General features: G+C 38.4%; 1 protein-coding gene across 1 annotated transcript; it reads right to left on the bottom strand.

The window, feature by feature from the left end:
* Positions 1–4,345: 4,345 nt before the first annotated feature.
* LOC121505799 (hyaluronidase PH-20-like) lies at positions 4,346–14,554 on the bottom strand. Its single transcript, XM_041781352.1, has 9 exons — positions 14,403–14,554; positions 12,941–13,104; positions 10,457–10,596; positions 10,203–10,369; positions 9,958–10,126; positions 9,646–9,864; positions 8,097–8,255; positions 7,580–7,669; positions 4,346–4,783 (listed from the first exon to the last, which is right to left on the bottom strand). Exons 1-9 carry the CDS (start codon positions 14,552–14,554, stop codon positions 4,346–4,348), a joined length of 1,698 nt encoding a protein of 565 aa, XP_041637286.1.
* Between the last annotated feature and the right edge of the window lie 702 nt (positions 14,555–15,256).

The raw sequence follows: 15,256 nt of genomic DNA, 5'->3' as shown, positions 1-15,256 counted from the left end.
GGTTATAAAAGACCAAAGTGCTTTCAGAAAATTTGACTGTCATTTTTGAAAATGAGAAACAAAAGGTCACCTATTTCCAATGGCATGCACTGTATGACTTAAAATTTGTATTAAATATGAGGGGTTTTTTGCTGCTGTACTTGCATTTGTGCATAATTACATTAGCAGAGTTAAATGTGCGACGGCTTTCCTAGAGAGGAGTATAAAGCATAAGCAAGGCTTGGAGAGTTTGTAATTAGGTTTCTTTGCTCTTTCTCTTCTTTGTAGCCCTCAGGTCTGTTTTTCCCTCTGCAGAAACCTCACTTTCATAGTCTACCAGCAGAAAAAAAAGTCTGCAACTCATTTCCAAGCTGACTCATAATTCTGACATGTTTTTGCCTACTGTAAGCAGCAGTTTCTTGTTTGCTATCTCCGTTGTGAAACATGTCTAAGCAAAGTCCACCTCTAAACGTCACCCAAAGACAAGAGCAGCAGATTGTAATAGGTCGCACTGGCTTTATAGCTTTAAAGTTCCTGTTTCCACACCAGTTCCTGGCACATGTAAAACCTAATCTTGTCTTTATTGCTCTGGGATATTGTTGTTTAAAAAGTACCTCAATGCAGATCAAAGAAGTAAAAGAAATTCTCAAACTTTTACTTTATGCATGTGGTTCTTTTGATGCTTTCTGCTGTAGTTTATAAGAGTGGAACATCGTCAAGGCAACATGTGTTTGTGTTTGGGGTTTGTTGGTTGCATGGATTAGACAAATATAGCAATGACCTGTTTCATACTTTTCCTACCAAGCAAATTGCACATGTAGGACATGTGCAATTTGCTTGGTTGTCACAGGGAATAATCACAACAACAGTAAATAACTGAGCCATTAAAACCAACGTGTGGCCATACAGTTGGCACACAGGAGTGTAGCACCAACAATGTGTCAAACTGTCGTCCCCCTCTCTCTCTTTCTTTGTGACACCAGCAAACATACCTCACATGCTAATCACCCTGAGGACTCAGTAAATACACCCATGACCGACAGTATCTGCTGACAACACCACAAAGGGAATATAATACACTACTCCCACAGAAAGACTCATTAGCAATAGCTTTGAAAAGCACGCAAGAGTGCTGTGTACAAACATCTTTCACATAGATGAAAACAAGAACTTAGCAGCAGATGTTTCAGTGTTTGTTAGCATAAATATTAGCTTGTATCACTAATACAATGACTTAAAATGAACCTTATGTCAGTTTGCATAGGCTCCATCGTTGAAAATATTAACTGAGAATAAAATTTTAATGTCAGTGAGGTGATCATGTCATTAAAGATCACAGAAACTCTTTGCAGGATCTAAGTTGTGGCTAACGCCAAACTGTGCCAATCTATAGCTTGTTTAAGCTAGCTGTTTAGGGTTTTCACAAATATGTTCTATACAAACATATGTTTCCAAACTCTTGGGAAACCCGTTTCCAGTTGAAACTAGTTGCTATTTTCCAGCTGCAACAAAACAAAGTAAACAAACTGCTTAACACCATGAACAAGGCATCGTTAGCTACTAGCTTGTAAATGCTATTGCTAGGGAAAACAACTCTGCTGCATCCCAGGAGTTAAAGACCAAAAAGCAGAGATAAAAAAATATTTATATTTTGGAGTTTATTTGATAAGGTAAGTACTCGTAGTGACCTGGCATTGACAAGTCCAAGAGTTTGGCTGAAGACCAGACATATCTGACAGCCACTCTGACAGACTGTTAATTGGAGACACTGTCTCTTTGAGAAGAAAGTGCCGTACTTTGCCAGTTAAACATTTTTCATAAATACAACGGACAAAAATGTCACAGGTCTAATTTGGGATGAAAGAATGTATAGACCTGTTTCAGGAGTAGTCATACAAACAATGGCCTTGTTTAACTTGCTTATTTAACATTAGCTAAAGCTAACATTGCTGTGCTAGCTACATAATTAATGTTACATAAGCTAATGTAGCTAAGTTAGCTCCATTGTGAGCTTATCTTTGCGTTAGCTACATAGGCTACATAGCTTAACCAATTAAGCTACATTTGCTGCGTTAGAGTGTTTAATGGAGGATGAGCTTTATTCCTGTAAGCAAACTTTACTCTGCTTTGTTTAATGTTTTGTAATCAGGTTTTGATTAGCTGACTTTTAACTTTTGATATTCTAGCCATTACCTTAACCCTTATCCTAACTCCTAATAGAGGTATAATCTGATTTTATTTTAAAAGCTTTATTTTGTATTTCTGTTCTGACAGTTGTATAAGGTGCAACTGCCAGTCAGTCATTATTTTGCAGTATACTGGACCCAAGCTGGTTTTTCACAAAACATTTTAATAAAGGTGAGTAAACTGTGTCCTTACTGGGAAAAACAGTGTAAAAATTTTAACGTAGCAAACTTACGTAGCTACATAAGTGACCTACATACATTAACGGAGTGACATAGCTAATACTAGAAAAGCACTCTCAGTGCGCAGACCTCCGCCATTAGCCCTATCTCCCAATAGTACAGAATCCTTTGAAAAATTCCTGGATTCAGATTGTGATCCGGATCACCCCCAAAATCAAATCAGTTCTTCCTTATGCCATTTCTGACATTTCCTGAAAATTTTATCAAAATCTGTCCATAACTTTTTGAGTTATGTTGCTAACAAACTAACTAACAAACGAACAAACCCACCCGATCACATAACCTCCTTGGCGGAGGTAATTACAAAAACTAAAGTTCACGTAGCTCATGGAAATCCATAGTAGCAAGCTAACGTTAGCTACATAAACTATGTTGTTTACATAGCTAAATATTGATCATTTTAGCTACATTTGCTAATACTCATGTTGCTAATGCTAACATAGCTGATTTGGCTTACATAGATGCTAAAGCTTATGAAGCTAAAGGGAGCCACCATTTGTGTATCTTCCTCTAAAAAGAGTCTAAACCCCTGGGTCAGACTTGTGACCTTTTTTACTGTTTTATTTTTAAAATGTTGCTTAGTTTGTAACATTTGCAATTTGGTTATTTCATGAATGTAACTGCCAGATAAAGGGTTTTTTTTTTTTATCTGTAACTGGAAATATGTTGTAAGAGCAAATTATGGCACTTATGTTCTGACGGATGCAGCGTCTCACAGTAACGGTCTGCAGGAGGGGTCTCTAAGATCTGTGCTTCTATGGTAAAGCATCCACTTAAAGCAGTGATTCAGTTAGTTTTCATGGTTTTTAAAGAGAATAACATTTACCTGTAGGATATGTAACACCTTATAAAAATTCAAATTTATGGGCTTTTATGCCTTTATTTCTAGAGTACAGAGGATAAAATTATAAACAGGAAAAAGAGAGTAGGGAAGAGACACCGCTGAATCAGTACGACACCTGGGTATTTTTTTGATGCTGCAGACCTTGCACTTTCTTGCATATTACATGCTGCATACTGTATCTCAGCCAAATCAATACAACTTCCAGTGTAGCAGACAGTTCTGAATCAATATTTAAAGCTGTGTACATCCACACAGGTGTTTTAAATTACCTGATTAGCACTCAGCTCAAGTTGCATTTGGGTGTGATTTCTTGTAGACAAAGCTCATGTTAAAATAGACAGCCCTGATATAAATAAAGAAAACAAACCAGTAAAGAGGATTGGGGAGATGTGAGTAAAGACACTTCACACATAAAATATTGAGACATGTTACTGCAGAGAAATAGCTTTTGTCCATGCTAGCTCCCAATAAATGACTTGCAGATTTTTGGCATATGTATTAGTAATCAATAGGCAACATTTTATGTATTGCTGTGCAAACAACCATACTTTTATACCTGTGAAAGAATGAAGCCATGTGATTAAAATGATAGAATAAAGTTAATAGTGTCAGTTCAGTTAATCTGACTGATATATTTTGAAACAGATTTTTGCAGAAACCTTAACTAAGAGAATATGAAGTCATTCTTTTTTATCTGTTTTGTAAAAGTTCAAAGCAATCTCATTAAAACATCCTCATTATTCTTGCTCTCTGACTCTTTTCATTTATTTACATATACAGTCAAATCATATACAAATGACGAATGGGAATAGTATTGCCTTGTAACTTGATACAGAACCATATTTGTTTGGTTAAGGTATGAGCACTGTGGATGATGTGATGCTTTCTGAGTCATCATCTCTCTCTGACCAGCTGTTCAGAGTCATATGAAGATTGAGAGGCAATACCAATCAAATTTAAAAGAGAAGGATGACAAAGAAATGACCAAAAGTGCACACAGCTGGTAAATTCAATAATCTGATCTTAAGTGTTTTTGGCTTAAGTGGTAGCACTCCTGAAACAACAAAATAGGATAACTTTGACCAGATGTGTCTTTTCAGACCAAAACTTTAAATTTCCTTTTTGCTTTGGTTAAACTGGCTTGCGGTGTGTCCTCCATCATGGCTTTATTCAGAGTGTGAGCCTTAAGGTGCAGCCACTGCTTCACACTGAACTTCAGAGCCTTGGCTAGCTCTTTGTATGTCCTGGGAGAGCAGTTGAGTCCTTCATAGCATTGACAGGTAAACCGCTTGCTAAAAATCTTAAGGTCCGTCAAGGTGGGTCTCCCAAGGACCAGGTAGCGATTCTGCACATATAAGACCTTGAAGTTCTCTGGATTTAGGTGGAGGTAGTAGTTTGAATTGTAGTTTTTGCGGACACAGCGGCCATTCCCTCGGCACAGGAAGTTGCTGCAGAGCTGAGCGGCCAAAGTCACGTTAGTGATGTAGGGGTTGAGGGTGGAGGAGAGGTAGGATGAGAGCGCTTCACAAGAGTTCTACAAAGGAAAGAGAAGCAAAATTAAAATCTGTTGTCTCTCGCGCCAAGTTAGAAATGTTAATTAATGCTTTCATTTCTTCATGTCTAGACTACTGTAATTCCCTCTTTACCTGCCTCAATAAATCATCTCTTGTCAGCCTACAGCTGATACAGAATGCTGCTGCTAGATTAACCAGGTCCAGCAGATCAACCCACATGACACCCATTTTATATTCTCTACACTGGCTTCCAGTGAAATTCAGAATTCACTTTAAGACCCTTGTGTTTGTTTATAAAGCCCTTCATAATCAGGCACCTGAATATACTGCTGACCTGCTCCATTCTTATGTCCCCAGCAGAACCCTCAGGTCCTCAGATCAGGGTCTATTTGTTGTCCCTCGGGTACGACTTAAAACCAAAGGGGATCAAGCCTTTGAGGTTGTTGCCCCGACTCTTTGGAAGCAAATGAAAACACATCTCTTTAAACTGGCTTTTGATCTCTTGATGTAAACTTGTATGCTTGTACTTATTTTGTCTTTTATTCTTGCTCTTTGTATGTATTTTTGCTGTATTATTTATTTTTTTGTTATGTAAAGCATTTTGTGACTTGCTCTGTGAAAGTGCTATATCAAATAAATTTTACCTACTTAATAAATACCACCCAATGTTCATCTACCTGTAATTTTAAGCTAATGTTAAAGTGGTTTGTCTGCATGTATAAAACAATGTAAAGGGTCAGGGGTCTACCCCTGGTTTAAATTATGTATAGACCCATTTTACTAGTTACACAAACAGTGGCCTGCTTTAGTATTTTTATCTTTAGCCAAAGCTAGCATAGCTACATTGACTTTTGTAGTCTATTTATGTAACTACATAAGTCAATGTAGCTAAGTTAGCTTTAGCAATATGAGTTTTAGCAAGCATAGCTAAAGCTAATGTAGCAACATAGCTTACATAGCTGCTTTATTATCTTAGCTTTAAACATAGATAAAGCTAACTTAGTTATAGATAAGCAACTGTTTTGTGAGCTGAACTCTAGCTACATAGCTACATTATCAATATAGTTTATGCAGCTAACAGCGCTACATAAGCTACACTGGCTGTGTTAGAGTTTTTTCATGGAGGACAAGCTTTATCCAGTACGCAGGTTGTGTTCAGCTTTTTTTTCCAGTATAAGGTTTTTTAACTTTTGTCATAACTCTTACCCAAACCCTAAACAAACGTTTAAGACGATTTTATTTCGAAAGTTTTTGCATGGTCTTATATATGGTTCTCAGAAACCAGTCTATGAGAGTGGCCATCAGAAATGAACAGTCTCTAGCCTGGCTGTCTTGAACAAATAGAAATTTTAAAATATCAATTTACAGTTTTAAAGGGATACTTCAACATTTTGGCAAATTCGCCCATTGCCATAATTCCTATAGTCTTAGTAATAGGTTTATTTCCTTTAGTTGTCGGTGCAAGCTGTTTTAGATCTGGGAGGACTGACATATATATATATATATATATATATATATATATATATATATATATATATATGGTATTTTTTGCCTTCCCTCATCAAACTCATCAAATACACAATCCAAAAACTCCAAAAATCCCTTGTGGACAAGTTGTGGCCTGCACATTCACCACACTATGAAATAATCATGGAACATTACTAGACGGAGATGTTTTAAAGTTAAATGCAAAGCCAGAACTACACTCCAGACATGGCTGCTGCACTGTGTCACTCCGCCCAGTGGTTTACTCAAGAAATAGTTTTGTTTCATGTGTCGTAATGTTACATAATTAGACGTTATTATTTCATAGCGTGGTGAATGTGCAGGTCACAACTTGTCCACGAGAGGGTTTTTGAGTTGGTGGATTGTGTATTTGATGAGTTTGATGAGGGAAAGCAAAAAATACCATCTGCTTACATAGCGTTAGCTGTGCAGCTGGTATATCGGTCCCCCCAGATCTAAAAACAGCTTGCACTGACAACTAAAGGAAACGAACATATTACTAAGACTACAGGAATTATGGCAATGGGCGAATTTGCCAAAATGTTGAAGTATCTCTTTAAAATTTGTCCTGCACTATTTCTAAAAGAAGTTGTTGCTCACAGATAAGAAGTAGGCTAGTCCTGCGAGAAGCTAAACCAAAACCAACCCACAACTTGTTTATTCTTAGTTTTTTATGTAGCTTTAGCACATTAGCTTAAGAAAACATAGCTATGTAGGTAAAGTAGCCAGCCTTACCAACATGAGCTTTAGCTATGTAAGCTAGCATAGCTAGCTAGCTGTTTCTGAAAGCAGACTGTTTAGTTGGCTGCAGTAAGCAACTTGTAATCAGGTTTCGCAGGTCAGGGCTTTAACTCTTAAATTTGGGGTCCCAGCTTCCTCTCTAACTCTCACAGGAAGTTTGGCTGAATTTTATTTTGAGTTTTTTGGGGGGTATTTCCATCTTGATTTTGGGGGTGTCTGGGCCAGGCTGTAGCCCTTTATTGAATGTACAGGCATTATAATGGTATCAAACATCTATCTAACTATGTCATGTGTTATTTAAGTAAATATAGACAAGTCTGGGAAAAACAGAATTTTTGTTGGTAAAATAACATCTTGTGCTAATTATTACACAATAAACATGTAACTACATGAAGAATTTTAACTGTAGTGTATAAGTAAGGTAGACTGAGCCGCTGATGTATTGTCAGCCTCATCAAGACCACTCCAATATCATCTACCTGAGCACACTGTCTCCAGTAAGACTACCTGCCACCAGTGCTCTGTCGTGTCTTTCAGCTGTCCAGTGGAGGTCTGCGGTGTGATGTTACCTGGTCATTGAAGTCAGCGCTGGCCCCCCACATCACCGCTCCAGAGGCCCCCACTGCTGCACTCTCACCAATGGTTCTGACCAAGTCTACCTGTATGTAAAGGGTAAAATATGTTATTATTATCTTCGTTTGTCATTTAAAATCAACAGCAGTGATGTGCACTCTCATGCAGCACAGACATTTATTCTCATTGCCCAAAAATGCTCATCGTACAAGGTGACAAAGAGGATCAGGGTTACAACATTAGCAGAAACCAAACTCCTCTTAAAACTGGACCTCAGGCCGGAAACACCACACTACTCAAATGAAGAAGTAACTTAAGATATATCTAATTTAGACGAGTGGTCACTGGGTAATGAGTTAGATGTATTCTTAATGGTGGACTTAATTATTGATTGAGCAGTCAGGGGTTCTGGGTTGGTAATTTAAGTTTCCCAAAGAGATGCCTCCGTTGCATGATAAATCTTTGAATGCAATTTGCATTTATCAAATCAGAGCCTAGATTGCTCTTATTCACCTGGCTGAGGAAGCGCCTATGGTGGTCGACAAAGACAGGTCTCATGTAGACAAACACGGGTGCAGTGGCACTCCTTCTGGGCTGGGCTGCTACTCTCAAAGATTCCTGGACACGGTTTCTCACCATCAGGCTGGCTTTGGGATTGTCTGCTAGAGAAACCTGAAACATTGAAACAGGAAGTAAGGATAAACCCAACTCAAAATATCATACGCATCATAATTCTGGTGGTGAATGTAAAGAAATAATATTGAATTCAAATTAAATAATGTCACTATTTAATTTCTATGGGTCGAAAGTAAAATGCAAGTCATATAATTACCTATTTTTCTTTGTAAATATTAGTAAATCCTTTTGGAATTTTAGGTTTTATAGTTACAAAAAATGCCAGTTTTCTTCAATCCTTGCACAACATCCATCTTGACTTAGGGATGAACTGTTTAGAATTTGGAGGTCAGGACCAAGGTCACTGGTAGAGATACAGGATCAGCTGGCTAAATGATAGTTGGCAGCAGAATTGCAAGTTGGTTAAACTAATTATGAATAATAATTTATTGGTTCAGGTCCACAACCCTGGACAAATGCTCAATCTAAACTGTAGCAAAGCCACCCATGACTACTGCCATGCTGCCACAATGCTCTGTAACTCAGTGTAAACAACTGTGAGATGATAGTATTGATAGCAACTTATAGGAACAGCATGGTTTAGACTATTTTGACCTAAAATACAGCCATATTGTGTTTTAATGTGCGATTGCAATATACTGGACAATATTGCGAATTTAAGATGCAAATATTAAGTAGCATAAAAATAAAAAAGCGGAAGTTTTTATTGTAGTGCTTTCAAAATAATACTTTCCAAAAAAAACTCCTTAATGTCAAAGTGAAAAAGATTTCTACAAAGTGGGTCAATTAAATAATAATCTGTTATATTAAATAAATGACTGCATAAATATTCACCCCCTTCAAGGCAGTATTTAGTCATTAGTTTAGTTTGCCAGTCCTACAGGGCCAGCTGCAAAGAAGCATCCCCACAGCATGATGCTGCCACCACTGTCCACCATTTTGGTCTCATCAGTACAAAGAATCTTTTGGCGAACTCTAGTCGAGATTTTATGAGTTTTCTTCAACAGCGGCTTTCTCTTTGCCCCTGTCTCATAAAGCTTTGACTGGTAAATAACATTTTCTCTGAGTAGCTTGGAGTGTTCTTTTTTCTTCATGGTGTAATGGTAGCCAGGGATACTGATCAACCAGTGACTGGACCTTCCAGACACAGGTGTCTTTACACTACAGTCCCTTAAGGCACATTCTACCTTTTCACTAATTGGCTGGACGTGTTTTCAGATGACAGAAACTAGAAACAAATCTCATCCTCTGCTGATTAAAGAAGATTATTCCTTTGTTTATCTTACTGATTTAAATTGTCCCTAATTTGGTTTCACTTGTATTGCAAGATAAGTTGACATCCCCTACATTAGTTGTAGTCTGCATGACTAGACAGAATCTTTACATTTCATTAAAACATATAATAAGGGGGTAACTTGACTCTAACCTGCAGGTAGACAGAGGGGAAGAGAGCCGTGCTGGACTCCCACAGCCAGAGCAGCTCATCATTCTGCTTCTTGACCTCCTCAGAGCATTGTCCTGTGTAGTCTGGATGTTCCCAGCCATGGTTGTAGCAGTTAGGAAAGAGGTAGAAGCCCCACAGATAATTTGGCCTCATTGCTCTGCCCAGTGTTAACACCCCCAACATGAAATTCTTTGCTGCCACCTAAAAAGATGATTAAAAGAAAGCTCTGAAAATAAATACTGTATGTAGATGAACAGTAGTTAAGATGAACGTCTCTGTGGTGCCGGTTCTGACCTGGAACTGTTGTTTGGCTATTTCTGTGGCCTCCTCCTCTGTCAGAGAGAGGTTTTTCTGCATCACAAGAGCCACTGATAAAGTTTGGTAGATTCTCTTAGTGCCCCAGTTTCTGTCCCACAGAGGGCGCCATTCTTCCCAGTCTATCACAGCCAAGCCAGGACGTATCCTGAGGAATAAAGAAGAGGTTAGAGGTCACAGTCACAAATGCCAAGAGGGTAGGGTTATAAATGCTGAAGGCTCACTTGGATGGGATGTAGTAGTTAATATCCGCCTTAGCTTTGATCGTACTGGCTTTCAGGTTACCCCTCTGTGGAATCCCACCGTTAAGCAGTTTTCTGCTTTTGAAGTCTACATGTGGGTAAAGACCCAGGCGGTCTGTGTAGAACAGGGTCAGAAACTGATCTGGGACCTGAAGCAGAAACAAGGACTAGTGACATTATGGCTCTTAAAAATGTGTAAATGAATGGGATTTTTTTCTGTTGAGTGTTTTTCTTGCCTTTGCAGGTGTGCTCACTCCATAAAAGGGGGATGTGTCCAGTGAGATGTTGTGCTTCCTACACACCTGATCGGGGATGTTCCACGTCACAAAGAAGGGCTGGTGCTCAAACAGCGGGCTTGTGGTGTCAGGAAGAGGAGCTTTGGCAGAGTGGGGTGGCCATGTTTTAGAGATTAAAGCTTTGGGAAAGGATGGTGTTGAGACTGGAGGGGAACGCTGGCGTGAAGCGGTTCGAGATGGAGAAGAAGGTGAAGATTTAAAGCGGACTCTGACTGACACTGGAACTGGTGATTTGGATGGGACTGAATTTGTGTGATGGTTCTCTGATGAAGACTCTGGCCTCATGTTGGATGAACTTCCTAATTCAGTGGATTCAGGTAGAGAACTCCCAGTAGGACGGGTCATTGCTCCTGATTGGAGGACAGAGATGGGCAGTGAGAGAAGCAGCAGCACACAGCTTCTGCCCACCCACATGACTGAAAACATCCTTTCTTCTGCCTGATAAAAGCCGGGGACACAAAGAGAAGTCATTAAACTCCATATTTATAGGAAATCCAAACAACATACTCTAATGCTCTGTGTTTTTGCACTGAAAGTTTTTGAGGTCTTGGAAAATTTTCTTTGAAATTATGAGAGATTTCTAATACCAAAAAATCCCCTAAAATTTATGAAAATCTCCAGGAAATTACTTGATATTTCTGTGAAAATCCCATAAAATTCATATTAAAAAGGCCTTGAACATTTACCATATGTTTCAGTAAAAACTTTATGAAAATAAAACAAAATATTTCAGTTTTTTAAAAATCCCCCCCAAAAAAGTGGAAATTTAAAAAAAAAAAAAAAAAAAAGTCAAGTAAGTTTTCAAAAATTCCAAAGCAAGTTCCACCCAAAAAATTATAATCAAATCCACAAATACAGATAAATTTCCGCAAAATCCATGGGAAATTGTGGTAAATTTACAAACAAAATCCCCAAATTTCCATGAAAATGAAGGCAATATTTGAAGAAAATTCTCCCCAACTGTCCAAGTAAATTTCCAAAAGAAATTGCAAAAATAAATTCAAACAAGTTTTGCAAAAAATTCAAAGCAAATGTCATCCCAAAATTTATAATCCAATCCTCAAAAAATTATGAATAAATTTCTCCAAAATCCATGGGAAATTGTGGAAAATTTACAAAATAATTGCCCCGACAAATTCCCCAAACTTCCATGAAAATGTAAACAAAATTTGAAATACATTCTCCTCTATTTTCCAACTAAATTTTTCAAAAGATTTTTTTTCAAAAAGAAAATTCAAGCAAGTTTCTAGAAATTTAAAAGAAAATTCCACCCAAAAATTCATTGTCAAATATTTGCAACTAAATTTACCCCAAATTCATGGAAAATTTACAAACATTCCCCCAAACAATTTTTTTTCTAGAAAATGTAAGCATTCCCCAACATCCGAATAAAACTACTTAAATTTCTATGTAAATTCTAATAGCAGAATTTATCACTGTGTTGTAGGAAAGCTTAAATGTAACGACCTCATATTTACATGCAGGGTCACATGAGGTTAAAGTGAAGCTTCAGGACATGCGAAATAAACATTTATCATGTTGTGTGAATTTAACCCAAAAATTGAGAACTGCTGATTTAAAGGATTTAATCTGGATAAGCATGATTGTAATCAGGGATTTTTTAAAGATGGAACTGTAAGGAATCACCCTGATCTGATGCAGATTTTAAGGATTAATCGATCACATATTAGTGCTTTAAGAGGAGCTCTAGTATTTATATATTTTGTCCACGGGGGGCAGAATTCTCACAAACTTGAAGAACCTCACAGATTCTTCAAATCACATGTATTTTGATGACTTATTTTTGGATTTTATTTATTGTGAATGATACTATATTCAAGTTTTAAATATGAGAAATAATACAAATATATAAATATGCAATATTGCTGAGTATTTATTGTTGAATTTTATGTATTTTTAAAGGCCAGCTAAAGACAGGCATTGCAAATTAGCTCAGGCTATAGATGCTGGAGAGTGAGGTAATGTTTGATTGTCTCATACTTGTCCTTATACAAATAAACTTTTTCTAAATAAAGAAATGTTCTGATAAAGCTGCAGCCACGCTTATCTCACAAATGCAAGCTAGTTCAGGCCGTCAGCTGGAGCTGCTCTGATATCAAACATGCACCATCAGCTGCAATGAAGCTTCAAGATTCCCCATCACTCCCTCTGCTCTGTTTGCTCTAGCCTACATCAGCACTGCTTTCAGCCTCAACACCAACCCAGTATCCACCTGAAGGCTCAGACCTGAGGGGCTGAGATACTGCATCATCACTCCACACACACAAACAGGTTCTATTTAAGGGTTTTTTTATTCAACAGGTCCAGCAGTAATCAGGCTTTTATCTAAGTTTGAACAACCTGTTTTCAAGAAGATATAAAAAGACACATTACCTGGACATGCCGTCAGTGGAAGCGTCTCACCTTCACATGTGCTGAGCGTCTCCCAGGGCGAGTCCACAGAGAAATGACTCTGATATAGGTGGGACAGGAGACGCATGGTGGGCAGAGCTGTGTACGAGGATGCACTCCTCTTGTTTTGATTGCTCTGTGCCAAGTTTGGGCTGGAGCCGGGGAGGACGGCACACCTGGGTGTGAGGTCATGAAGCATACATACTGGGACACAATGAGTGGGGCATCCGTGAATCATGAGTGGGGCATCAGTGTGGGGCTGAGGCTGTAATTGCCGTGGGGCTGATGATGGTATTTGTCACCTGGGGAGGGATTTACTACATGCACTGCTGATGTCATGGACTTAAGACGGTAATGGCATACAATTAGAGTTTGATTCTGAGGGCTGTGGGGATAATATTTTAGCGTTTTAGAGCATGTACAACCCTGAGAATTCAAGAAATGCTTACATGGAAAGGGCTTGCGTAACATGCTGTCAAGCTGCAGTCAGATCTTTACATGTGTTTCCCCGGTACAGCAAGGAGACAGGGAGATTTGACACCTAGGTGGCAGGAGAGGAGCTAAACACTGACAGAATTAAGAACGTCATGTCTATTTTGAGTCAATTTTGGGTGTTTAAGGAAGGAAATCTGACATTCAGACTGGGATTAAAAGACACAACTATCCAAACTACATCTGTTAGTAGCACTTAAATGTTAAAGTAATGGTATCCAGTGTTATTTATGCAGGACTGTTTACTCTATGTGTTTATGAGTCTGGTCAGGAGCTTGTCATACCAAATGGTGGTGGTTGCTTCACAGGTTAGTGACATGGTGAGCAATCAGATGACCGTTGACCCTAAACGCTGTTTTTAGTGAGATGGTTATGAATAACAATGATAGGAAAATACAGAATTTAAAGTTCATCTGAGGCGGCTTTAAACAGATTTTAGAGTAGCTAAACCTCAGCTGAGGTGTATCTACAACACCGATTCCAAAAAAGCTGGGGCGCTGAGCTGAATGTGAATAAAGACAGAGTGAAAAGTTTAGCAAATCTCATAAACCCAAATCAGAATAGAACATTAATAACATAACAGATGTTGAACACAGACATTTGACTATTTCATGAAATATATGCTCATTTTGAATTTGATGGCCACAGAGGGTTTGTGGGCTTTGTCAGAGTAAACAACAACGTTAAAACACAACAAAAATGTGCAACTTCAGCACGAGTGGTGATGACGTGAGGTTTACTGTGGACAAGAGTTGGCCAAGCCCCTGAAAAACCCCTGGCATATCACTACTTCTCCACCCATTTTGTTACTTCTTTTGTCACTCTTCAAACATTTTGTCCTGATTTGTTACCACTTTTTTGTTATATTTGACCCCCTTTTGAACTATGATGCCTGTTTTTGCCACTTTTGTCCTCTTTTCACCGATGTCTGCCACTTCAAGCCATTTTTTCCACCTTTTTGCCTATTTTTTTAGTTTTTTGCCCCGTCTCTCTGATCTCGTCCACGTAGCCGCCTCCTCCTGCTGCCTCAGGTCCTCCTCCTCCATCCAACTCACTGTGTCCTCTGCCCGTCTCACCACCATGGGGAGTAGAGCTTTCAGCCGCCCAACTCTGGAACTCACTTCCACCAGACATCCAGAACATTGACTCTCTCCCTCTCTTTAAGTCTCGACTCAAAACCCACCTGTTCAGGATTGCCTGCTCTTTGTAAGTTCTTTGTCTCATTTCATACTGTTTGCTTTTATCTATTGTTTATCCTGTACTGTTTTATCTGTTAAGTGACCTTGAGTGTTCAGAAAGGCGCTTATAAATGAAATGTGTTATTATTATTAATTTCCAACCATTATTGCCACTTTCACCCATTTCTGCCACTTCCCACCAATATTTTCCGATGTTTTGCCCCTTTTCTCCTCTTTTCAGCCATTTCTGCCGCTATTTGCCCGTTCTTTTCTAATTTTCTTTTGCCACTTTTCACTCATTTTTGCCACTTCATTATATTTTTGGCCACTTTTTTGTCTTTTCACCAATTTCTGCTACTTTCCATCAATTTTATTTCCACATTTCGCCCCTTTTCAACAATTTTTTCCACATCATACCACTTTTTTCCTATTTTTTTTTTCACTTTTTGCCCATTTCTCTCCACTGTTTGCCCCTTTTCACCCATTTTGGCCACTTTCCATTGTTTTGGCCGCTTTTTTCTTATTATTTCCACTTTTTGCCCATATCTGACACTTTTTTGCTTCCTTTCACCAATTTTTTGCCACTTTTCACCCAGTTTTGCCACTTCACACCGTCTTTTGCTCCTATTTTTTCCACTTTTTTGTCATTTCTCTCCAC

This window comes from Cheilinus undulatus, linkage group 23 (assembly GCF_018320785.1).
Source record: "Cheilinus undulatus linkage group 23, ASM1832078v1, whole genome shotgun sequence".
Classification (NCBI taxonomy): domain Eukaryota; kingdom Metazoa; phylum Chordata; class Actinopteri; order Labriformes; family Labridae; genus Cheilinus; species Cheilinus undulatus.
This window is presented reverse-complemented; position numbering and strand designations above follow the sequence as displayed.

Excerpts from the sequence above, each read along its gene's own strand:
- LOC121505799 (XM_041781352.1), bottom strand. The coding sequence starts at position 14,554 with ATGTCTGGTGGAAGTGAGTTCCAGAGTTGGGCGGCTGAAAGCTCTACT. Across the intron at positions 10,127-10,202 it reads AACTACTACATCCCATCCAA|GATACGTCCTGGCTTGGCTG; the intron begins GTGAGCCTTCAG and ends TTTATTCCTCAG. Across the intron at positions 7,670-8,096 it reads ATAGGCGCTTCCTCAGCCAG|GTAGACTTGGTCAGAACCAT; the intron begins GTGAATAAGAGC and ends CTTTACATACAG.